The sequence below is a fragment of the Carcharhinus amblyrhynchos genome, chromosome 6 (genome assembly GCF_965287045.1).
Source record: "Carcharhinus amblyrhynchos chromosome 6, sCarAmb.v2.hapA, whole genome shotgun sequence".
In the NCBI taxonomy this organism is placed as follows: domain Eukaryota; kingdom Metazoa; phylum Chordata; class Chondrichthyes; order Carcharhiniformes; family Carcharhinidae; genus Carcharhinus; species Carcharhinus amblyrhynchos.
In genome coordinates, this window is record NC_137329.1 from 45,930,698 (window position 1) to 45,956,992 (window position 26,295).

The window sequence follows — 26,295 nt, forward strand, 5'->3', positions numbered from 1 at the left end:
GCATGGCCAATCAACTTAAGCTGCACATCTTTGAATTGTGGGAGGAAACCACAGCACCCAGAGGAAACCCATGCAGACACAGGAAGAATGTGCAAACACCAGCCACCCAAGGCTGAAACTGAACTTGGGTCCTTGGCGCTATGAGACTCCAAAGCTAACCACTGTGCCACCATCCTGCCCGGTCAGCCATTCTTCACTAAGAGTGACTCAACAATTTATTTCCTATTCTATATATAATGACCTCACTAAGAATGGCTGAAACATCAGAGGCGCCAGACATGATAAAAGTTTCTACAAGGTTGACCACTGAAAGAACTCTGATGCTTATGGCATAGTTTTGTTGTGTATACATTTCAGTGCAATTTGTTCTTCCCCAGGAGCTTTAAACTTAATATCTCCCTCAGATTACTTCCTGCTACAATCTAAATATACTCAGCATCAGTTCATAATCACTTTGTGACTCACCCCTTTTTATATTCTTTGCAGCCTTGGTGATGTCTTGCACTTTATTTCCAATAGATTTTCTGAACAAATAAAAAGTCACTTTCACCTTAATAGCCATAATTTGTTACTATTTTATTTGAACCATTTTGTGTTGGTTTTTACACATTAAGATATTCCCATTCATGTGAATGAAATAAATATATGAATGGAACACATTTGATTCTAATGACTCAATGCATAAATGGAGTAGCTTGTTTGAGACTATTGCAGACTCAGTGTGTACTCAGTTGGCTGATCTCAAAAGGTGCAGTTGCAAGGGTGCTGCAGTTAACCCAAGTGATCCAGAGAGAAGGAACAAAAAAAAAATCAATTGGGGTTCCCCATTATCACTATCCAGCAATTCTGCTCAGAAATGTACATGAGGACAGCATCGGCCAAATGTACTATCATCATCACTGATGTCTGAGACACGAACATGATTAAAAAAAGACGAGGCAAAGTATTAGAGAGCTTCAAGTGCCAGCATATCCCAGCAGAATTCCACATCTGTGGCAAAGGTAGGCGGTGGGGGGGGAACAAAATTTATTGAAAGATGTGCAATGCCAGTGGCATGTAGTAAACTTCAGGTCAAGAAAATGCACAGATTATATAATTTTACAAATAGAAAAACTAATTAACCTTCTACAGGCTACGACTTGGTTGATAGATCAGAAGAAGCAGCAAGACATTTTCTGCGAATCATTCCTGGTTCCAGAAGGAAAGACACTGGTTGGCCTGTAAAAATAAGTGAAATTGGGTGTTACAAGTTTTGGGCTATGCCTCAGATTTTCTCTCAAGCACAGAATTGCAAGTCACTTAAAGTTTATCTATTAGTCACAAATAAAGCTTACATTAACACTGCAATGAAGTTACTGTGAAATCCCCCTAGTTGCCACAGACTGGCGTCTGTTCGGTCAATGCACTTAACCAACACGTCTTTCAGAATGTGGGAGGAAACTGGAGCACCTGGAGGAAACCCACACAGACGTAGGGAGAACATGCAAATTCCACACAAGTAGAGACCCAAGCTAGGAATCAAACCCGGGTCTCTGGCGCTGTGAAGCAGCAGTGCTAACCACTGCGCTACCATGCCACTTTCTGTAAGCAGTCTGTTTTACATTCAGGGGTGTCCTTAGTGCTCAATATTTAACAATACAATAACTCAGGACTGTATTATTTCAATATACGGAGCAAGTTATGACAACTCAGAGTGCTCCTACTGAACCAACTCCGGACATTTTTCACAAAAACATTCCTACAGAAACTCACAGTAGAAACAAGCGTTCTTCAACCTCAATTTAAAGCAGTTTTCATCCCCTCCCTGCTCAAGCTGATATCATTTATCCCTTTCAATTTAACCTGTTCATTCTGTCATTTCCACCTACACACCCTCTCAATTAATATTGCCTTCTTCCACCCAAAGTGGTGCTCTTTAATTCAACATCTTCCAAAACGTGGACATAAAAGATCCCATGGTATTGTGAGAAGACTAGGGAATTTTCTCAAACATCATAGCCAATATTCTTTAACCAACATCAAAACAGATTAGTGGAAATTTACCAAAATGTAAATTGGCTGTCACATTTGCCTACCAAGTCAATGGTTGTGAAGCATTTTGGATTATCCAGATGATATGAAAAGTGCTATATTTGAAAACAATCTTTCAAGTACATGGTTGCCAGAATCATTTCTTGGTGCTAACTGTTGTCAGTCTATGACATCGATCTAAACCCCAAAAGGTGAAATGTTGGCCGCTGTACATAACTGTTCTTCTCTCAAGTTAACTATCTGCAACACTGACAGGGAATTGGACATACCAATCAAAATCCAGATTGTTTCAATTGAAATACGGTATGAACTTCCCAATATTACCTGCATTTAGAACAAAACTCTTTCCTGAATTACTCAGAACAACTTCCAAGGCTGAGTGCTGAAATCCACAAGGCCTTGTCAAAACAATTGTGATCTTCTCTGTAGAAAGCTTAAATTGTAGTTTGTTTCCAAGGTAATTAATTCCAGCAATCCATAGTTCCCCCATGTCCTCTGGGAATATGGGGTCAAAGTGCAGATAGGTCTTCATGATCCTGCAAAAGCAAAGCACAAAATACAGATCAGAAGTCAGAGTTGCAGACAGAGGACGGGGTCTTTTTTGTGACAGTAACTGGAAATGGTCATAACCACAGAAAATGCATTTTCCTCAGTTATCCATGGCAATGAAGGAAAGTCAATCCAAACAAATTGTTCGCTATGGAAAAGTAATTCAAATATCACCATATGTTTAAAAATAAAGCTAAGAGTAAGGAGCCAGATTGTTTTATTCACTTGAGGTATAATGAAAAAGCCTAATGAGTTATCAGGGAAAAATACTGAAGCAGACAGTATGAGATGAGATGTCAAAAGGGCCTTATTAGATCAAAGGCCTTTTCATCCTCCCAAAGCATTATGTTCTTACATAGATCCATAGTACTGCTGTGTTTATCTTTTCATCCAAGTTCCAACTGTAAGTATCAGGCAAATCCTTCGGTGAAAGAGACAAAGACTGACCTGTTCAGCTGCACAACCCAATGCCAACACCAGACACTTAATTAGTCAGAGCTCAACTAACAGGATGCCAGCTTGACCCCCACTGATGCAGGATAAATCTTCTCCATATGTTGAAGTTAATGATGACATCTGCATGCCTCAGAAGGACCATATTAAATGTCCAATGTTTGCAAAAACAACATTCTGAATTATAAAGCAAATCTTGCCAAAAGCTCCATATTAGCTTAGGGAGTAAAGACATTATTTTCAATGGTGCAGAATCAGAACTCCTCTGGAAAAAGGAGTGGCCGGGTCAGATCGCTGGAGGTCTATCACAGAGCAACAAGAAGTTGAATTCAGAAAGTAAGAGATATTTCTCTCAGCCACAACATCTTGGAACAATGCCGAGCACACAGTTCAAACAGTGACTTAAGACACTTATAGGGGAGGGTGTAAGTAATGAGTTACTTCCAAAAACAAAAATTCTGTGGTTAAGCTTTATCCTGGAACATTTCTTGAACAAAAGCCTTGTTTATTGTTTGTACTCGAGTCAGCTCCTGGTAAACTCGATGACAATAAAACATCTGTTCACTTTCCAAAAATTCAGTTAGACTATCCAATAAGTTCAGCAGCATAGATCAAAAAACTGAGTTATCCCCCAACCTCAGATAACATTGGCTCAGTGGCAGGCAGTGTTTGGCTCTAAGCAGAGATAAAGCAGTCAAGGTTCCTGGTCTTGATGGGCATCCAGTGATCCTATTTGGGCTGAGGACAGGATCAGCATCTGCTGTAGTATTGTCCATGGCCAAATAGCCAACAATATTAAAGGTTGGCAAGTTCACACACACACAGCAACTTGCTTGAGATCGGGGTGAGCTGGCAACACCCAAGGACTTGTTTGTCACCGAAGCTTTCAGAAGTGGAAGGGGAATTTGAAGAAAGAAAAACAGTGGAAGAAAATATTCAAGAGCATTATCCTAGTATACACTTGTAATATAAGCAAATTTCTTGTGTATACTGAAATTGATTATTGCATATCCCAGTAACTCAAGTAAAGCTTGGCTAAATTCAGTCTGACCTGAAACCAGTGTAGCCAAATAGCATGGTCTGCAAGAAGCCACCCATTCCTGTCAGAAAATTCACAGCTCCTGACCCATCTGCATTTTCACTCCAAACCTGAAACAGGGGAAAACAAAGTAAAAACCAGCATCGAGAAAACTTTCAACAAGCACCACATTCTGAGCAGAATGTAAATCAATCTTGATAATGATCAGACCTAGATGGTTAAAATTTCAATCATTGTTAAAAACAGAGAAAGACAGCCATGGCTCAATTGGTGGCACTCTTGCCTCCAAATCAGCAAATTCTGGATTAATTTCCCATACAAAAATCAAGTTCTGAGACAGCAATGTAATGTTGGAGATACTTGTATTCGGCTTGCACTTACTGGAATTTAGAAGATTGAGAGGGAATCTCAGAAACATAAAATCCTGATGGGACTGGACAGACTAGATGCGGGAAGAATGTTCCCATGTTGGGGAAGTGCAGAACTAGCAGGGGGGTTACAGTCTAAGAATAAGGGATAAGCCATTTAGGACTGAGATGAGGAAAAACTTCTTCACTCAGTTGTGAACTTGTGGAATTCTCTACCATAGAAACCTATTGGGGCCAGTTTGTTAAATATGTTCAAGAGGACATGGCTCTTGTGGCCAAAGGGATCAAGAGGTATGGAGAGAAAAGTGAAAGTGCGATACTGAAAGTGCATGATCATATTGAATTGTTGTGGAGGCTCGAAGGACCAAAATTGCCTACTCCTGCACCTATTTTCTATGTTTCTATGTCTCTCAGATGATACAGTAATCAGAGGTTACATCTGCCAGGTCAGATGGATGTAAAAAAAAAATGCACTGGCATCATTTTGAAGTGGAAATACCAGTGTTGGACTGAGGTAAGCATAGTAAGTCGTCTCAACACCAGGTTAAAGTCCAACAGGTTTATTTGGCAGCTCAAACCACAAGCTTTCGGAGCGCTGCTCCTTCATCAGGTGAGTAGGAGTTCTGTTCACAAACAGGGCATATATAGACACAAACTCAATTTACAAGATAATGGTTGGAATGTGAGTCTTTACAGATAATCAAGTCTTAAAAAAGGTACACACAATGTGAGTGGAGAGAGAGTTAAGCAACAGGATGAGCCTGGTTAAGTTTTTTGAAAATGTGACTAAACACATTGACGAAGGAAGAGCGATAGATGTGGTTTATCTGGACTTCAGCAAAGTATTCAATAAGGTCTCTCATGCAAAACCTCTTGAGAAAGAGCATGGGATCCAAGGGGCTGTTGCCTTGTGGATCCAGAACTGGCTTGCCCGCAGAAGGCAGAAAGTGGTTGTAGATAGGTCTTTTTCTGCATGGAGGTCGGTCACCAGTGGAGTGCCTCAGGGATGTGTTCTGGGACCCTTGCTGTTTGTAATTTTCATAAAATGACCTGGATGAGGAAGTGGAGGGATGGGTTGGTAAGTTAGCTGACGACACGAAGGTTGGTGGTGTTGTGGATAGCTTGGAGGGATGTCAGAAGTTGCAGCATGACAGATAGGATGCATGACTGGGCAGAGAAGTGGCAGATGGACTTCAATCCGGATAAATGTGTAATGGTCCATTTTGGCAGGTCGAATTGGATGAAGGAGTATAATATCAAGGGTAAGACTCTTAGCAGTGTAGAGGATCAGGAGGACCTTGGGATCAGGTCCATAGGACTCTTAAAATTGGCCTCACAGGTAGAGAATGTGGTTAAGAAGGCGTATGGTGTACTGGCCTTCATCAATCGGGGGATTGAGTTTAGGAGTCGGGAGACAATGCTGCAGCTTTATAAGACCCTAGTCAGACCCCTCTTGGAGTACTGTGCTCAGTTCTGGTCAACTCATTACAGGAGGGATGTGGAAGCTATTGAAAAGGAGATTTACAAGGATGTTGCCTGGATTGGATGGCATGCCTTCCGAGGATAGGTTGAGGGAGCTTGGTCTTTTCTCCTTGGAGAGACAAAGGATGAGAGGTGACCTGATAGAGGTGTATAAGATGTTGAGAGGTATAGATCAGGTGGATTCTCAGAGACTTTTTGCCAGGGCTGAAATGGTTGCTATGAGAGGACACAGGTTTAAGGTGCTAGTGAGTAGGTACAGAGGCGATGTCAGGGGTAAGTTTTTCACTGAGGGTGGTGGGTGAGTGGAAATCGGCTGCCATCGGTGGTGGTGGAGGCAAATTCGATAGGGTCTTTCAAGAGACTTCTGGATGAGTACATGGGACTTATTAGGCTTACCTATAACTCTCAATTCTATTAGGTAGGGATATGATCGGCTTGTGGGCCGAAAGGCCTGTTTGTGCTGTAGTTTTTCTATGTTCTCAAAATGTATATTGTCTCCAGGCAGGACAGTTAGTGAGATTTTGCAAGCCCAGGCAAGTTGTGAGGATTACAGATAGTATGACATGAACCCAAGATCCCAGTCGAGGCCATCCTCATGTGCAGAACTTGGCTATGTTTCTGCTTGATGATTCTGTGTTGTGAAGACCGCCTTGGAGAACACTTATCCGAAGATCAGAGCCAAATGCCCATGACTGCTGAAAAGTTCCCCAACAGGAAGAGAACACTCTTGCCTGGTGTTAGTTGAGCGGTGCTCATTCGTCCATTGTCATAGTGTCTGCATGGTCTCCCCAATGTACCATGCCTCAGGACATCATATCCTGCAGCGTATCAGATAGACAACGTTGGCCGCGTTGCAAGCGTTCGTACTGTGTACCTAGTGGATGGTGTTCTTATGTGAGATAATGGCATCCGTGTTGACGATCCAGCACGTCTTGCAGAGGTTGCTGTGGTAGGGTTGTGTGGTGTTGTGGTCACTGTACTCCTGAAGGCTGGGTAGTTTGCTGCAGACAATGGTCTGTTTGAGATTGTGCAGTTGTTTGAAGGCAAGGTGAGGATGTGGGGATGGCCTTGGTGAGATGTTGAAAGCTCCAGAGATGACATAGCTTCTCTGCTCCGGGGAAGTACTGGACGACGAAGACTACTCTGTCTGCCGTGTCCTGTGTTTGTCTTCTGAAGAGATCGTGCGGTTTTTCGCTGTGGCACATTGGAACTGTCGATTGATGAGTCGAGCGCCATATCTTGTTCCTATGAGGGCATCTTTCAGCGTCTGGAGGTGTCTGTTGCGATCCTCCTCATCTGAGCAGATCCTGTGTATGTTTAGGGCTTTTCCGTAGGGGATGGCATCTTTAAAGCGTTTAGGGTGGAAGCTGGAGAAGTGGAGCATGGTGAGGTTATCTGTGGTTTTGCAGTACAGTGAAGTGTTGAGGTGACTGTCATTGATGGAGCTGCGTGTCCAAGAATGCAACCATCACAAGAACGTCACAATGGATGTCTCGGCACTCTATATCAGCATCCCCAATGATGTCAGCATTGTTGCAACTGCCTCAGTACTCAACGCGGACAACCATCAGTTTCCAGATGCAATTTTACAACTCATCTGCTTCATCCTGGACCACAATGTTTTCACCTTCAACAATCAGTTCTTTATCCAGAGACATGGAACAACCATGGGGACAAAATTCGCACCTCAATACGCCAACATCTTCATGCACAGGTTCGAACAAGACCTCTTTACTGCACAGGACCTTCAACTGATGCTATACATTATATACATCATTTTCTTCTTTTGGCCTCATGGTGAACAATCACAAATAACTATATGATGACATTAAACAAGTTCATTAACAAGACATTAACCATTAGACTCACCATGGACTACTCTCCAGAATCGGTTGCATTCTTGGACACATGCATCTCCATCAAGGATGGGCACCTCAGCACTTCACTATACCGCAAGCCCACAGATAACCTCATGCTCCTCCACTTTTCCAGCTTCCACCCTAAACATGTTAAAGAAGCCATCCCTTACGGACAAGCTCTCTGTATACACAGGATCTGCTCAGGTGAGGAGTATCGCAACAGACACCACCAGACGTTGAAAGAAGCCATCATAGGAGCAGGATATGGTCTCGACTCAATTGACAGTTCCGATGCACCACAGCAAAAAAAAACCACACCGACCACCTCAGAAGACAAACATGGGACATGGCGGACAGAGTACACTTTGTTGTCCAGTACTTCCCCGGAGCAGAGAAGCTACATCATCTCTTCTGGAGCCTTTAACATGTCATTGATGAAGATGAACATCTCGCCAAGGCCATCCCCACACCCCCACTTCTTGTCTTCACACAACCGCACAACCTCAAACAGACCATTGTCCGCAGCAAACTACCCAGCCTTCAGAACAGTGACCATGACACCACACAACCCTGCCACAGCAACCTCTGCAAGACGTACCGGATCATCGACACGGATGCCATCATCTCATGCGAGAACATCATCCACTAGATACGTGGTACATACTCTTGCAACTCAGCCAATGTCATCCACCTGATATGCTGCAGGAAAGGATGTCCCGAGGCCTGGTACATTGGGGAGACCATGCAGACACTACGACAATGGATGAGTGAACATTGCTCGACAATCACCAGGCAGGACTGTTCTCCTCCTGTTGGAGAACACTTCAGGAGTCACAGGCAGTCTCTGATCTTCAGCTAAGCGTTCTCCAAGGCGGCCTACATGACAATGCAGAATCGCTGAGCAGAAACTGATAACCAAGTTCTGCACACAAAGATGATTTTCCTATGCCTCAACCAATGAAGTCATATGCCTTCTTGATCATTTTATCCACTTGCACTGCCACTATCAGGAAACTGTACATCTAGATCCCTCTGTATGTTAATGCTTGTAATGGGTCTGCCATTTACTGCATACTTCCCTCCTACGTGAAACTTCCTAAAATGCATCTTCTCGCATTTGTGCGGATTAAATTCCATCTGCCATTTCTCCACCCAAGTCTCCAGCCTATGTGTATCCTGCTTTATCATCTGGCAATCCTCCTCGCTATCTGCAGTTCCCCCAATCTTTATGTCGTCCGCAAACTTGCTAATCAGATCACTTACATTGTCCTCCACATCACATTACCCATTGCTGTTTCTGGGGGTTTGCTGATTATGTATTAGCTGCCACATCTCCCAGATCACAGCAGTGACTATCAGAGGTGCTTTATAAATGCAGATCATCCTTTTAGTTTATCCTTGTAGGGCATGCAGCCATACTCCAGTGGCCTCAGCGATCCTGGAATGGGAAGGGTACGAAGCGGATAAAAGTGTGGACAGTGGGGAAGCGACTAATAAACTTTTTGCCACATTTCAGCAAGGTGGTCAATTAGGAACACCCCCAAGGCAATTCGGGCCAGTGGTCATACACCAAGAAGAGGGGTGTTCTTCCCAAAATAGAGTCTGAAAAGGCTCCAAAAACAAAGCACCAGAAAATCTCAGTTTCCGGAGTGAAAACGCTCAAAAAAAAAAGTTCTGGTCTTCAGCACTCATCCCCCTGGTAAATTCAGAACAGCATTGTGGCTAGCAGTGCTGCCTGACAGCACCAGGGACCTGGGTTCAATTCCAACCTTGGGTAACTGCGTGGAGTTAATTTGTTTTCCCTGTATCCGAGTAGATTTCCACCGGGTGCTCCAGTTTCCTCCCACAGTCCAAAGATATGCAAGTTAGGTGGATTGGTCATGATAAATTGCCCCTTACTGTTCCAAGATAGATTAGGTGGATTAGTGGGGTAAATACGTGCTGGGTAAGATGCTCTGTCACAGAGTTATAGCAGACTCGATGGGCAAAATGGCCTCCTTCTGTACTGTAGGTATTTTATGAAATTCCAAATTCATCACTGTTCTAAATTGACCTCTTAATTGTTTTTAAAAGCCTTCTGTGAAGGCCTTGGTCAGCTTTTGATAATTTTATAGGTTGGTATTGCATGTAATTGGACAGTGCCTCAATGTTTTCATGGCATTTACCTTGAATGGTTCTTGAATGTTGCTGTGACACTTGCTCAATTGCTGCTGAGCCTGACTAACATCCTTCAGCTCCAGCCAACCAATTGCAAACATACTCTGACAAAAAAAAGTATAATAACTTGAAACAACATTGGTCAACTTCATTAAGTTATTAGCCAATGGAACAAGAAATTTCAAACAGACAGTTGGCTAAAGCGAGCATCATCAATAAGAGTTTGTTCCAACTGCCTCTTACGAGTTGGATTTAATTTCAGTTAAAATTTTGTTTATTCTGTTGGATTTTAGGAACCAAAGGGCATGTGAGCAGTGCAGCAAGGTCAGAGGTCATCATCAATGAGGGCACAAATCAGTTATCATTTGTCTACCATTTGCAGGCACTGATTCTCTGACTTGTCCAGGTAGTTTTGTCTTCTGTGGTACACTGTGGATATGGCCTTTGTTACCTTCCAATCCCTCGTTCCTCTCTCTGCCCTTCTCATGTTCAAGATTCCACATCTGCTTCGAGGACGCTACTCCTTATCACTACTCCATCATCTCTGAATACCTTATTCCCAAGATCAGCTGATACTTTGCTTGCAGACAGCAGCAATCACAATGCTTAATGGACTCCCCTCTGAAGGTACCACGATCATGGAAGCTCACAATCCCATCCAATAACCAAGTGCACACAGACCGTTTGTTCCGGTAACTCTAATCTCCTGGTAGCATCTGAGCTTCCCTCTCAGACAAGTATTCTTTTAAGGGTCTACCTAATTGAATAATGCAACCGTGACTGGCTCCCCTCTGTATTGCCATCTCCTTCCCTTGGACTATTCCTGATCAATTATGTAACTCGTGCATGCCCACAAAAATTCCAAACTGGTTCTTGACAAGCTAACAACAACCTCGTTAACCATCTCAAATGGCCAATAATCTGAATAAGACAGGTTATCAAGCCACCCCTTCTATCTTGAGCAAAATCACCAGGAGGCAGAACAATAATGGCAAACCAGCACAATGGACAGCGACACTAATTGCCACACCTGCCCATCTCTCTGCTCACCACATATTCAAATTCTGATCCATTCTAGTAAATTTATGCAGCTCTTGCTCTGCGACAAATATATCCTGCCTAAGATATGGTACCCAGAATGGAATACAATACTCCAGTTGTTATCCAATCCAAGCTTTGGTCTAGTTGATAGCTGCAACTTCCAACCCTTTGTATTCTAGTTCTCTGCATGTAAAGATCAGTGGTCCATTGTCCTTTTGCATCTTTCCATGATATTTCAATGATCCACTTTGGACCTCCACTGTTTCTAACTTTTCACTATATAAAAAAAGCACAAAGTGGACGATCTCGCTCTCTCTTATTGAAATTTATTTGTCAGCTGTGCCAACTTAATCTATTAATACCTCTTTGTAACTGTATGTTTCAATCAACACTGCTTTGGATGCTGTCCATCTTTTGTGTCATTAACAAACTTGGCTAAGTAGGCCCCTGTTCCATCATGCACGTCATTATTAAACACAGTGAATAGAGAAAGCATTAATCACAACCTGCCAATTAGGGTAGGAATAATGGGCAGTTACCCTATGTCTCCTGCCTATTTCCTTAACAGATCAATAATTTGCTGTAAATTAACTTTAGTTGAGAATTTCTTATGGAGTAAATTATCAAATGCTTCCTGGAAGTCAATATTAGTAATATTCATAGACATTCTCTTGTCCATTACTTTATACAGCTCTTCAACCATCAGGCAATGACCTGCCCTTTACAACTCCGTGCTGGCTCTCTGATCAGTTGAAAATTTTCAACATGCCCAGTCACTCCATTTTTAATTATAGACTCTGACCATTTCCCTATAACAGATGTTAGATTCACCACTTTCAAATTCCATACCGCTTGCCCACATGGTCACTAGTTCTACAGTGATTAAAACAGCACCTTCCTGTGTCTGTTCAACTGACATCTTTTACCAACCCAGGTCATGGCAGGTCCATCATGGTCCGTCACAGCTTCATATATCACTAGATCATTCTTCCGCACCCGAGAACTCATGGGATACATAAGTGGGTAACCCAGCAACACAACATCAGCTTGTTTCACCACTTCACCTGGAACAGAGAGATTACATTTTTAGACGCACGGGAAACTGTAACCAAACCTTCAACAGTATATACAGACCAAGAAACTCAATTAAAGTTATTGCAATATTCTGGCCAGCTAATTCTCTTCCTCTTCTGAAGGTGCTTTCTCTTGAATCCCACAAATACCAACAGTGCCTTGTCCAACTGACCATCATTCACATGGATGCCATATAGCATGATCTAAGACAGTTTACCATGTCGCACTTTCTTGCTGATAGGCTCAGAACTATGTATTTTCGAAGTAACCACTGCTTCACACCTTCTTGTAGTTTTTCATAATGATATAAAAGCACTAATCACTTAAGTGATTGTGCAAACACATTTTATTTATTGAGCCTAGGCACATGGGAACATTTATACAGAGGCATAAAAGCTTGAAGATACGTCAGCAGCAAAGCTGTGTGCACGCACTCTGCTCAACAGCAAAAGTGAAACTAAAACTGGATCGTATGACACACTTCCTTTCGAGTGTCTTCATGCTAGAATCCTTTAAAGGCATACTGCCACATTACCGGATTGTGAGTAAGCGTAGAAACCCTGGCCGATTATTTTCTTTGGTGTTACAGGAGACAAATACACTGACATTAATATAGGAAATGGGAGAAGTATGCTACTGTGGCCCTGGGTCTGCTCCACCATTCAATAAAAGCATGGCAGACCTGATTGTGGTTTTAACTCCATTTTTCCTGCCCATACTCAATAACCCTCAATTCCCTCATAAATCAAAAATCATCTCAAATATACTCAATGACACTGCTTCCACTCTGCAATAGTTAATTCAAAAGATTAACAACCCTCGTCTCCAATTTAAACATTCTGAAACTGTGGTCCCTATTTCTGGATTCTCACACATGAGGGAAGACATCTTATCCCCATCAGTATCAGAGTTTGGGAATTACTGAGTGGATTCAGCCCAACCCAGTAATGTTTCTTTGGGAAGAGCGCCTGGAAATTCACACTAAGGCATGTCAGATCCACTCCCCAATGTCTTCCTGCTTCTGGGTTTTCCATGTCCATGAGCAATTTGCTAGTCAAAGCATGTAAAAGGGTAATTGCCCTTCTTTTGTGGGTCGCATTGCAATCTTACAAAAAAAGGGACCAGGACCCTACGTCAGGAACTTGGCAATATATTGACAGCAGTAGATGGTCATCGGGGCATTGGAGGTTGTTATCCATGTCACTATCGTATTGTCACAGGGTTAAAACAGGCCCAGCTGCAACCAAAAACATTCTTCCTGAGGGGCACCTCCTACTCAGGCAGGGTTGAGACGCTGATATACTCCCAATGCCTGAAATTTTTTAAAGATGAGAAGTTTCTGTCCATTGTATCTGCTTTGATAGCATTTCCAGCCTGGGCTATGTTCAAAGCATCCATCAAAAGGAGGCAAGAGGCCAGAGAGAGAATTGTAAAAAAAAAGCAGGCAGGTGTACTGTTGGGGAAGAAGAGCAAATCAAATACATCTTAAGTAAATTCTTCTGCACCTGACTTATATCCATCAAATTCTGGATGGTATTGCTTCACTGGGTCAAACGGCACTTTGATTTTCTCAGCTATTTTCATCCATTCTGATGGAACCGTTACTTCTAAATGTGATGCCAATTCAGTCGCAAACTGGAGGCTGGAAAAATATAAACTAAATTTTGTTAATTTAGTGGAGATTAATAGTAAATCTGATGTATAGTACAATGTACAAAATAGCTCGATTTTAAATTTCTCATCCTCATTTTCAAATCTCTCCATGGTTTTGCCCATCCCCATCTTCGTAATTTCCCACCCTACAATGCTCCTGAAATATATGCACTCCTCTAATTCTGGTCTCGTGTTATCCCAATCAAAATTACACCACCATCGGTAGCCATGTCTTCAGTTGCCGAGGTCCCAAAGCTCTGGAATTCACTTCCGTACACCTCTTTATATCACTTCCAGCCTTTAAGGTATTTCTTACAATATACCTCTTGGACCAAGCTTTTGATCATTTGACCTAATATCTCCTTATCTGGCTTCAAAACATCTTATAAAAAAGATTGACTACTGTCTCCTCCTAAAATTCCAAGGACAGATAACTATACATGAAGATTTACACAGGCATATCCTCAATGGCACAGTACATTGATTTTCAATGATCTTAGCCAACAAAACATACCAAAGAACATACATTTTTCACCTCAAATGTTTCCATCTACTGACGTCTGCATGTAAGAGTCACTGGCTGGTAATCAGATACGGAAATCCTGACTAGTTACACTTGGCCCAAGGAGCTGCAGTCAATCATTGCTGTTCAGCAGGGAGTCCCAGGATTTCAACCCAATGATGATGAACTAAGAGTGATGTATCAACATCGGATAGTATGCGAGTTGGAGAGATACTTGTAAGTGGTGGCTTTCCCACGCACCTACTGTACTTATCCTTCTAGGTGGTAGTGGTTAGGAGTTAGGAAGGTGCTGGAAAGAAATCTTTGGTGACTTATTGTACACACTACAGCCATGATAAATGGTTGAGGGAGTGGATTTAAATTGGTGGTTGGGGTGGAGGAAGGGAAAAATACTTTGTTCTTGACAATGTCAAGCTTCTCGAGGGTTGGTGCAATTGCATCTGCCTGGGACTGTAGAGAGTATTCCATCACATTCCTGACTTCTGCTTTTTAGGCAATAGAGAGGTTTAAGGGGTCTATTCTTTGCATATCATCATCATGATATTTATATAGTTGGTCCAGTTGATTTTATAATCACAAATGCATAGATGTTGATTCAGGGGAATTTGGCAACAATAATGCCATTGAATATTACAGCTGGATAGTTGGGTTCTCTCTTGTTGGATATAGTCAGTGCCTACTAATGTGGTGCTTGCTACTTTTGAGCCTAAGCCTAGACGCTGTCCCGACCTTGCTGTATGTTGGCATGTACTGATTCATTACCTGAAGAATTGTGAACGGAATTGAATGTTCTACTATCATGAGGCAACACCCCAACTTCTGACCTTAGGACGGAGAGAAAGTGACTGAAGTAGTAATTGACAATAGTTATGCTTAAGATGCTGTCCTGAGGAACGCCAGCAACAATGTCCAGGGACATCTTTTTAATACTCCAATTGAAAATGGGTGGTGCAGCATTATTTGCCTACTGGACTTTCATCTTCGCTACTTAGGTTCAAACACAATTCAGGCTGAAGGATAAATTCTTCCACTGCTATTGTAAAGGTTTGTGCTGATCCATTCAGTTCTACTGGGCATAGGTCAACAACAATAAAACAGCATTCGAACCATAAGAAGAACTGCATAGACTTGGGAAATCACTTTTCTGAGGTTGGGACATAACAGACAGAGCTTTATCATGCATCTAAATAAGTTATATTCACTTTAGAATGCTTGAACTCAAAAAAAAACTGCAGTTCAAATTTCAAATATTGCCAGGTGCCCTTGCTGTGTTTCACTCTGCAGGCTAAAACAATTTTATAATTTAACAGAAGCAGAGCCGGATAACTGAAATAAATATAAAACGTGTTGGAAATTCTTGGCAGATCAATATTCCGATGAAAGATCGTCAACCTGACGATCTTGTTGCTCTCTTCACAGATGCTGCTAGACCCACTGAATATTCACAGCATTTTCTGTTTGAGTTTATAATTGGTCTTGTATTTTTATAATAGTTTATGCCACAATTTCAGCCCTTTCTCATTCCTCAAACTAGTAATTTTGGAAAAGAAATGGGAAGATGAAATTTCACCGCCTCCCATCCTCACCTGTACTTGGCCACCACGGCAGTGTAAGCAGAATTGGTTACATCCGATTGATATTCATCAGGTGGCATCACTCCTTGAAAAAATTATAGGTAATGAAATAATCAGCGAGTCACCAACATAAAATATGGATTCCCATCTTTATCAGGATCTTTTCACACGTTTGTAACTGACATTATTTAAGGGCAGTCAAAGCAGAGACAAAATTGCTTGGTTCTTTGAAGCTCATTCCATTAACACATTTACTTCACCATTATATGACATCTGATTTGATTTTGAATTACTTTCATATTTATTTCCTTGCTTGGTATTTTGGTAAAGTGCAAGTGTGAGGTGGTCCACTTTGGTAGGAAGAATGGTAGGAAGGACTATTACTTACGTGGCGAAAAACTGCAGCAGGCGACGGTGCAGAGGGACCTCGGGGTCCTTGTGCATGAGTCGCAAAAACCCAGCTTGCAGGTGCAGCAGGTGGTCAGGAAGGCGAATGGGATGCTGGCCTTCATAGCGAGGGGGATTGAATATAAAAGTAGGGAGGTCTTGCTGCAGCTGTATAGGGCATTGGTGAGGCCGCAGCTGGAGTACTGTGTGCAGTTTTGGGCGCCGCACCTGTGCAAGGATATTTTGGCCCTGGAGGGAGTGCAGAGGAGGTTTACTAGGCTGATACCGGAGTTGAGGGGGTTGAGCTATGAGGAGAGGCTGAATAAACTAGGCTTGTACTCGCTAGAGTTTAGAAGAATGAGGGGAGATCTCATTGAGACGTATAAGATGATGAATGGGATGGATAGGATAGAGGTGGAGAGACTCTTCCCGCTCAAAAAAGACAGTAGGACTAGGGGGCACAGCCTCAAGATAAAGGGGAGGCGGTTTAGAACGGAGTTGAGGAGGAACTTCTTCACTCAAAGGGTGGTGAATCTCTGGAATTCTCTGCCCGTTGAAGTGGTGGAGGCTGCCTCGCTAAATATTTTTAAGAAGCGGGTTGATGGGTTTTTGAAAAGAGAGGGGATTAAGGGTTATGGGGAGAGGGCGGGAAAGTGGAACTGAGCCACAACAGATCAGCCATGATCTTATTGAATGGCGGGGCAGGCTTGAAGGGCTAGATGGCCTACTCCTGCTCCTATTTCTTATGTTTGCAGGGGTTACATTCCTGTGAACGTTTGCAAAGGACAAAAATTGCTAACAGTGAACATATTTTAGAATGGAGTAAATTAGATTGGTTACACCCATCTCAAAATCTGACTTTTTAAAGACACTAAGGCAATTAAAGCTATATTTTTGAGTAAATTCAAAACAATTTTTTTGGAGAAATTGTGTTAACAAAGCAAGAAAACAAGAAGAATTTATTAACATGCTGTACTGTACCAGTACTATAAATACTGGTCAGGATTAGTGTATCCTGTAAATCACAGCAATCCACATGCAGGTGACATGTGCAGTACACACTTCCTATTGAGGGGGAATACACCATGGAAATCTTGAATTTTCCATATTCAAATTGCTGTTTTTCCTTTATTTCAGGACCAGTGTATGTTCAGGGTAAAAAACTTTTGATGTTTGAATTGCAAATAGGTATTGGGTCGCATTGGGCAATCATGTGTACAGGGATTTTGGTGAGGGTAAAAAAATTCAGAAAATAAGTCATCATGAAAGGCAGGACTTTACTGTACCACTGTTTGAGAAACGAAGTTCTTCCCAAGCAAAGTCCTAATTTGGACAAAGACTCATACAAAAGGTACTGCAAAAACAATTTGGCCAAGGAATCATACCAAATTACTGCATAAAATTTAGCACAAAATGACAACTAATTGTTAAGCCCAAAGAGACCATGACATTGGTTTCTTTTAACAAGGAAATGTCACACTGTTGCTCTTCTGAGGTTGAAGTTCATAGAATCATAGACATGTACAGCACATGAAGAGGCCATTCAGGCCATTGTGCATGTATAGTTTTTTGAAAGAGGAGTCCAACATCCCACTTTCTGTCCACGAAGGTGTTACCAGGGAAGAATAAATGATCTTTTTCAGCATCTAACATGGAATGCTTGATGCTGACTGCAGGTGACTCAAATGTGAAACAGTTCCATCTCCTGTGTTGATACTCTTCCATTTTATTAACGGACTGTGTTTGTCCCCAAACTAAATGCAGCAGAATAGTTCCAGCCAAATACATTGGCAAAGTATATGTCAAACACATTCATCACAGGCCCGTCCAACCTATTGATTCAGGTGCTGTATTTGCATATTTTTCTCACTCAAGGAGCCGACGAGCAAATTTCAGAAAGTAATATCTTGCACAATAACCTGAATTTCAAAAAAATGTTGAGGTTTTAAGGGAAGAAACAATCACTGAGCAAAAGTACAGAAATGTCACAGTAATAAATTATGTTAAAGTAATAAAAATGACCTGATTGTGGGAGAGTCAGTGCATGTATGTTTTGATGTGTGGTGGTGAGAGTGAGTGAGAGGTCCGAGATACACTCACCTGGTCACTCGCACACATGCCCCGAATACTCACTCAGTCTCTGGTGCACACGCTGCATACTCACCCAGTCTCTCGCACACACTTCCGCAGCCTCACCATCACCTCCACATAATCAGTCATTCATACTTATTCCCACATACCCATGGCATTGTGCCCTTCCAGTCCCTCCCCAGGTTCATCCGAACTTTGCCCTCCACGAGCCCACCAAGGTTTAGTCTGGGTCTGAGACTGGAGCCCTGTCCAAGTTCAAGCCCCACCCCTCCCTGTTCTCCAGCTTGCTCAACCCCCAGCCTGACTGCCCATCCACTCCGACCCACCCATTCCCCATTGATCTAACCTGGCCATTCTGAGGTCCCCAACCAGAAACTGAGATATTAAAAACTCAACTGACAATTAATAACATGCCACTCATCCAATCACAGACTGGTTTTACTCTACTTTGGCTGCTGAAAGGCTTGGAGAAATCAGCTGTGATTAGATGAGCTGACTGAGCATTTTTTAAAGTTGTGTCAGGGAGGTTTTTGGAGTATGCTACACTGACTTGGGAGTACACAAAAATGCCTTGTTGGCTCGCTCAGCCTTGGACAAGCCTGATTTAGATGAACAGTGGCAACAGATGAATAGATATAGAGCGGAGACATCAAAAGTGATCAGTGTTGGTTGGACTTGAGAACAACATGAAGTTGTTTCTTTAGCATTGGAATAAAAAACAGGATTTTTATTATCTTAATGAGCATGGAAAATGTCAGGATGCAACAATCCAACCATTAACATGCAAAAGGAATGAACCATAACGATTGAGGTTCTGAGGCAGTGTGAGTATGTAGTGCAATGTTACTTAATATTGTAATTCTGCTGTTAACATTAATAACTCTAACGTTATCACAGCATTGTTCTGCTTTAACAACTTTTGGCTAACCTGTAACTTTTCTGCTTTTCATAAACATTTTGCAATTTGTGTTTGCCCCAAATATTCTGTGGGAGTGAAACACAGCCTCATTACTGAGAACTCCTGCACTATCGGTAAAGGTTAACATATTGCAGACAATCCAATTATCCTTATTTTTCAATAACTGCCCATATTTTTCAATATACACACACTTGACTCATTACTTAATTTCCTGATACAATTTGTAGCACATGGAATAAAGATTTGTGATAATGTTCAGCGTCTTTAGGCAGAGAGTGGGGGTCAATGGGTGCTATTCGGATTGGCGGTTGGTGACTAGTGGAGTGCCTCAGGGGTCGGTGCTGGGGCCTCAGCTATTTACCATTTATGTAGATGATCTGGAGGAGGGAACCGAGTGTAGGGTGTCGAAATTTGCTGATGACACCAAGATTGGAGGAAAGGCAAATTGTGCGGAGGGTGTGGAGAGTCTACAGAAGGATCTAGATAGGCTGGGCGAATGGGCCAGGAAATGGCAAATGGAATTTAATGTTGGCAAGTGCGAGGTGGTCCACTTTGGTAGGAATAATGGTAGGAAGGATTATCACTTACGTGGCGAAAAACTGCAGCAGGCGACGGTGCAGAGGGACCTTGGGGTCCTTGTGCATGAGTCGCAAAAACCCAGCTTGCAGGTGCAGCAGGTGATCAGGAAGGCGAACGGGATGCTGGCCTTCATAGCGAGGGGGATTGAATATAAAAGTAGGGAGGTCTTGCTGCGGCTGTATAGGGCATTGGTGAGGCCGCAGCTGGAGTACTGTGTGCAGTTTTGGTCGCCGCACTTACGCAAGGATATTTTGGCGTTGGAGGGAGTGCAGAGGAGGTTTACTAGGCTGATGCCGGAGTTGAGGGGGTTGAGCTATGAGGAGAGGCTGAATAAACTAGGCTTGTGCTTGTTAGAGTTTAGAAGAATGAGGGGAGATCTCATTGAGACGTATAAGATGATGAATGGGATGGACAGGATAGAGGTGGAGAGACTCTTCCCGCTCAGAAAGGATAATAGGACTAGGGGGCACAGCCTCAAGATAAAGGGGGGGGCGGTTTAGAACGGAGTTGAGGAGGAACTTCTTCACTCAAAGGGTGGTGAATCTCTGGAATTCTCTGCCTGTTGAAGTGGTGGAGGCTACCTCGCTAAATATTTTTAAGACGCGGGTTGATGGGTTTTTGATAAGAGAGGGGATTTAAGGGTTATGGGGAGAGGGCGGGAATGTGGAACTGAGCCACAACAGATTAGCCATGATCTTACTGAATGGCGGGGCAGGCTCGAAGGGCTAGATGGCCTACTCCTGCTCCTATTTCTTGTGTTCTTATGTTTAGTATTGATGCAGCTGACATAATGAATAAGCGACCAAATTTCTTTTTTCTTCCACCCATCCCCAGGCAATTCTATCGAGGTTTGAATTGTAAGAAGAGGCTGGATAAGCTGGGACTTTTTCACTGGTGCATAGGAGGATGAGGGGTGAACTTAGAGGTTGATAAAATCATGAGGGGCATAGATAAGGTGAATAGCCAGTCTTTTCTCCAGGGCAGGGGAGTCCAAAACTAAGGGGCATAGGTTTAAGGTAAGTGGGGAAGATTTAAAATGGACCTATGGGACAACTTTTTCCCAAAGAGGATGGTGCGTACGTGAAACAATTTGCCAAAGGATGTGGCACAACCAGGTTCAATTACAACATTTAAAATACATTTGGACAGGTAGATGTATGGGAAAAGTTTAGAGGAACACGGACCAAGTGCAGGCAAATGGGACTGGTTCAATTTAGGAAACCTGGTCGACATGGATGAGTTGGGCCAAAGGGCCTGATATGTGCCGTACATCTCTATGACTCTATTGAGATTGACAGAACATTTTACAAACTTCTCAATACAACTGCACAGATGATGAGTTCACCAGTCAGCACAAAAAAAAAAGCTCTGCATGGTTTTGCTCGAATTCACATCCACTACCTTTGATTTCGTAACACTCCTCCAAAGAGTTCCAAGTGACTCGGCTGCTCCAAAACTCAGCTATACTGCGAACCACATCCCAACCTCCATCCTTTTGGAAAAGCTCCAGGTCCTAAAACCAAAATTAAATTATGGAGATTAAAACAGACACCCAGAAAATAATTGAGAATAGACATTTGACTAGCTTGAGAAAACAGACAATTACAGCCTTGCTTGAATTTGTTCAGGAGAAATGGCAGAAGAGAGCGTAGGTGGTGTGATCAGCAAGTTTGCTGATGACACCAAGATGGCAGGGTTGGCGGGTACCGAAGTGGATTGTGAGGTGATACAACAGGATATAGATAGGTTGGTGCATTGGGCAGATAGGTGGCAGATGGAATTTAATCCTGACAAATGCGAGGTGATGCATTTTGGAAGGAATAATGTAGAGAGGAGCTATGTGATTAAAGGTAGACAAATTAGGAGTATAGAAACACAGAGGGACCTGGGAGTGCAGGTTCATAAATCCAAGAAGGTTGCGACACAAGTGGAGAATGTTATCAGGAAGGCTTATGGAATGCTAGCCTTTATAGGAAGGGGTATAGAGTTTAAAAGCTGCCGTCTAATGCTTCAGTTGTATAGAACGTTGGTTAGACCGCATTTGGAGTACTGCGTCCAGTTCTGGTCACCTTACTACCAGAAGGACGTGGAGTCTCTGGAAAGGGTGCAGAGGAGGTTTACCAGGATGTTGCCTGGCACGGAGGGGCTGGGTTACGAGGAAAGGTTGGAGAAACTGGGACTGTTCTCCTTGGAAAGACGGAGATTGAGGGGGGACATGATAGAGGTATATAAGATACTGAAGGGAATAGACAGAGTCAATAGTGAGAGACTGCTCCCTAGATTGGTTACAAATACAAGAGGACATGATTTAAGGGTGAGGGGGGAGAGGTATAATTTGGATATGAGAGGAAGGTTCTTTACGCAGAGAGTTGTGGGGGTATGGAACGCGCTACTGAGTAGGGTGGTGGAGGCGGGACCGTTGGACTCGTTTAAGGTTCAGTTAGATAGGCACATGAGTGAAATGAGGATGGAGGGTTATGGTAGGGGTTATTAAATAAGGGTTAGAACCTCAGGAGACACCGGAAAGGCAGGCTTGTGATTAACGTTTTTGTCTTTTTATTCCGCAGGTGGAGGTCCACCTCGTTGTCAAACGAGGGGCATGCACACGGTGGGTCGTGCGTGGGCTGCTCTTGGAGGTTCCGGGAGTGGCCTAGTACTTCATGTTGGTGTGTGTGCTTGATCCTGGACCGGTAGACGGGCGCCGCAACAGCTCGGTGACTAGCACTGCTAGCTGTGCAGATACATGGATTTGGGCCTGTGTCTGTGGGAGTTTGTGCATTCTCCCTGTGGATGCGTGGGTTTCCTCCGGGCACTCTGGTTTCCTCCCACACCCCAAAGATGTGCTCTTAGGCTGATTGGTTTTACCAAATTGACACTATTCTCCCCTGAATCTGGCTAAGTCAGGGGTTCTATTTGTAGATACGCAGGGTAGAATAGGTGTAGGGTGATGCGGCGACACGGGCTTGTTGGGCCGAAGGGCCTGTTTCCCGTGCTGGGTTGTTCTTTGTTCATTAATTCTATGTTCCTAATGTCAAGGATCAGGTAGGTGGTACATGGGAGGTGATCACGATGGAATAAACATGAGCTCTGGATGAAGTCAGCTTTAGGGGAAAATGCTCATTTTTAATATTACCTACCTCACAGATATTGCATCTTGTGTTTCCAAATTTCAAACACACAAGTCTCTAGCAGATTTATACTATTTACAGAAAGGCAAGCCAGGTAATGAATTAATCATTAGACTTACCTACAAAATCATGGTGTAAAAACTCCTCCTATTCTCCCAAATTCACAATTTGCCTGTGCTCAAAACCCAAGTCATTCCACAAATCCTAAACTCTTATTCCCTGGTATCTCCAATTTGCCCACAGTCAGGCTCCTTCCATTCTGCAGGTCTCAAATTCACCATGTTCTAAATTGTCTCTTCAGGGCCACAAACGCATTTTCATTTTGCCCAGAGAGAAATGTCAAAGTTTAACAAGTTGAAATGAGGTAATTGTGATCAGATACCTCAGAATTTAGTATCCATATGTTACAATCCTTCAGATAACAGGATGAAGGGAGGTAATGAGTCCACAGTTTTCAGATCATGGAAAACAATGGCTATTTGATCAGTCTTGATCTCAAAAGCGAGGGTATAGGGTAGGGGACAACCAACACAAGATTACAGTTTATGAGAAACAACAGGAAAGTTCACAGCAGCAATCACCATAGTGATACTGATTAAATACCACTCAAAAAGAAATTGATAGGTTTGAGATCAGATTACAGGAGCAGTATATAAAATGCCTGCAAAACTCCCAAAATTACTTCTTCCAATTCTCCCAAATTCACAATTTATCTGAGCACAAATTTAGTCATTTCAATAATCATAAACTTTTATTCCCTGGTATCTCCAATTTGCAACCAGACTCCCTCCATCCTGCAGGCCTCAAATTCACTATGTCCACAGCCCTAAATTCTCTCTTCAGGACCACAAATGTGTTTTCTTCTTGCTCAAAAATTTGAAGCTTTAAGAATAGGTAACTGTCGAAGATTAGAAGGAAACCCAATTCCAAATCAGAGCAAGAAACAGTCTCCAATGAGGAGGCATGCGGAAGCACAAAGTACAGTACCCACCTGGGTGAAGTAAAAATACTGCTGAAATGCAAATGAGATGTCACCATTGATGTGAATTTCTCTCAGCCCATAAATATCTTCATTACAGACCTCAAATCCGGTTGCAGCACTCTCCCACGGGTATTTGGCACCCTTACAAAACGAGAGATATTAAACTTCATTCACTGTACTCATTTAAGTAAAACAGATTTAACATTAACTGCAATGTACTGTGCTGAGATTAATAGGATTGGTCATTCTGAGCATTTAGTATTTTGGTAACCAAAGAAGATATTTAGAATGAAGTTTTAGATCTTGAATCCCAAAATATGTTTGTAGTGTATGCATCAGATAGAAGGGAACAATTCATTCCTGTTTGCTGTTGTGTGGTTCACGTGTATTTTGGTGTCAGCTCCTGCACAGAGTACATAACAGGCTAAAGAGAGCAATGACTGTCATCCGGTACTGGATTTCTCATCTGGCTCAGTAATAATGTTCATAAATTGATCACAACATAGAACAGGTGGTGCTGAGAATTGTATCTAGTATAAGAAGCTATTTTCACTTATTCAATATTACAAACGGACAAAGGAATCTGCTGAGCAAAGCATGTTCACAACAGGACTCAGCTGATATCAGTATTTGTTTTTATTCATTCTTTCACATGGTTTAATCATTTTGTTTTTGCTCCCATCCACGTCACACAACTTGGGCAATATGAGGCCTCTTCAAAACTTGCTGCGGTCTGCTCCCAGTTACTGCCTTGACTTGTGTGTACAATTTATTATCTACCCATCTAGCAAAATCAGGCTGTGTAATAAATGTCACACTGACCTAATAGGAAATTATTATTGTGAGGCAGAGGAAGGAACTGTACTCAGTGCAGGTATATGAACTCCAACGACTACTGACAACAAAACCAAAAAATGCTGGAAAATCTCAACAGTTCTGAGAGCATCTGTGGAGAGGGAACAGAGCTAACGTTGAGCTTGGATGACCTTTCATTAGAGCTGAAGACAATAAAAAATACAATAAGGTGTATACAGTTGTGGTAAGGAGGGTTGGTTGGGCAGGGCTGGATAGAGCCAGCAGTCGGTGGAGAGGTTGGAGAGAAGTAAAGTATTAGGTTCAGTTAGAATGTATCCTACACCGCAATCCCAACCACAGTCAAAAAGTCCGACATTCACTTAATTAAAACTTAACCATAGCAGTCAATTCTATACAATATTTCTCTGAAATATGGAAAATAAATCAGTTATATTGGCAAAGATTCATCAAATGGGACTTTCCTAGGTTTACGGTCAGATGCTCTGGATCACCCCATTATGGAAATTAATTAATTTCCTCTGAAATTAATGAAAGGCAACACATCTGCACAAATCTCAGCTGTTAAGGTCAATGCGAGAATCATTTTGTTCTCTTAAGAATGGAAGTGTGTCAAACGCTTGTAAAACCATTTCACTACCACAGCCACTATATTGAAGGAGGAGAGAAAAGATTGGGGAGAGGGAATACCTCTGACAAGTATAGGCAGGTGTAGGATAGGGAATCTGCAATGTGAAAAGAAACTTAACTGTCCTATTACCACTTGGTACTGTTATAATAGCCACAAAGGGCATCAGTAGATCTCCCCCAGGCTTTGTGGAATATGAGCTTCCTGATTGAGCTAGTGGAGGCTAGTGAGAAGCGTACGGCGGTGTTGTAGGCCCTGAAGTGTAGACTGTCTCACTGTAAGCCACAAGTGCAGCCCTTCTCTTTAGTACACAATAAAGGGTCTTTGGTGATGGGACACTGGAGCCTGACTGAATTACTACACTTACCATATATCCTTGCTGTCCCGCAATGTGCTGGGCAGCAGGAAGTGTTCGAATACGGTTCTTCAGGAGAGTGCGTGCCAGCTCTGGATAGAATACAAGTACATTCGGGTACATCCAGGTTTCCTGAAACAAGCAATATGAAATATTCTAAAGGGGTTCTGGCAACTAACAACTGGCTCGCAGGGCTACTAAATTAAACGACCGAGAGGAATTTGATGATAATATCATCCTGCCATTGATCAGAGATTGTGACAGATGTTTTTAAAATTTGTAACCGTAACAGCTGGGCTCTTTGGTCTTAGTGGTTTAATGTAGGAGATGAGAGAAGATTTGAACTCCAATCCATGCCCACATTAGCTGATGTCATCCCAAGTAGGAATGAGGAACGTCGTGTTTTTGTGGATGTGATTTTTCCTTGCTCCAGCAAAAAAAAGGATTTAAAAATAAAAAAATGAATGTTTTCCAATACATTATCCACTGGGCAGATGGCTAATTGGGAATCCACAGGCAGCATGGTGGCACAATGGTGAGCACTGATGCCTCACAGCACCAGGGACCCAGGTTCATTTCCAGCCTCAGGTTACTGTCTATGTGGAGTTTG

At 42.5% G+C, this 26,295-nt stretch overlaps 1 protein-coding gene across 3 annotated transcripts in view; it reads right to left on the minus strand.

The window, feature by feature from the left end:
- Positions 1–584: 584 nt before the first annotated feature.
- Positions 585–26,295, minus strand: part of pgghg (protein-glucosylgalactosylhydroxylysine glucosidase) — a 37,806-nt gene continuing 12,095 nt past the window's right edge. For all 3 annotated transcript variants that reach the window (XM_080190356.1, XM_080190358.1, XM_080190357.1), the window contains exons 6-15: positions 25,698–25,817; positions 23,899–24,030; positions 21,181–21,292; positions 15,816–15,888; positions 13,559–13,695; positions 11,910–12,043; positions 9,947–10,042; positions 4,085–4,182; positions 2,356–2,567; positions 585–1,218 (exon numbers count right to left, since the gene is read on the minus strand). In XM_080190356.1, the coding sequence (XP_080046482.1) occupies positions 1,133–1,218; positions 2,356–2,567; positions 4,085–4,182; positions 9,947–10,042; positions 11,910–12,043; positions 13,559–13,695; positions 15,816–15,888; positions 21,181–21,292; positions 23,899–24,030; positions 25,698–25,817 (1,200 nt within the window). In that variant the 3' untranslated portion in view covers positions 585–1,132. The remainder of the gene's footprint in view (positions 1,219–2,355; positions 2,568–4,084; positions 4,183–9,946; positions 10,043–11,909; positions 12,044–13,558; positions 13,696–15,815; positions 15,889–21,180; positions 21,293–23,898; positions 24,031–25,697; positions 25,818–26,295) is intronic.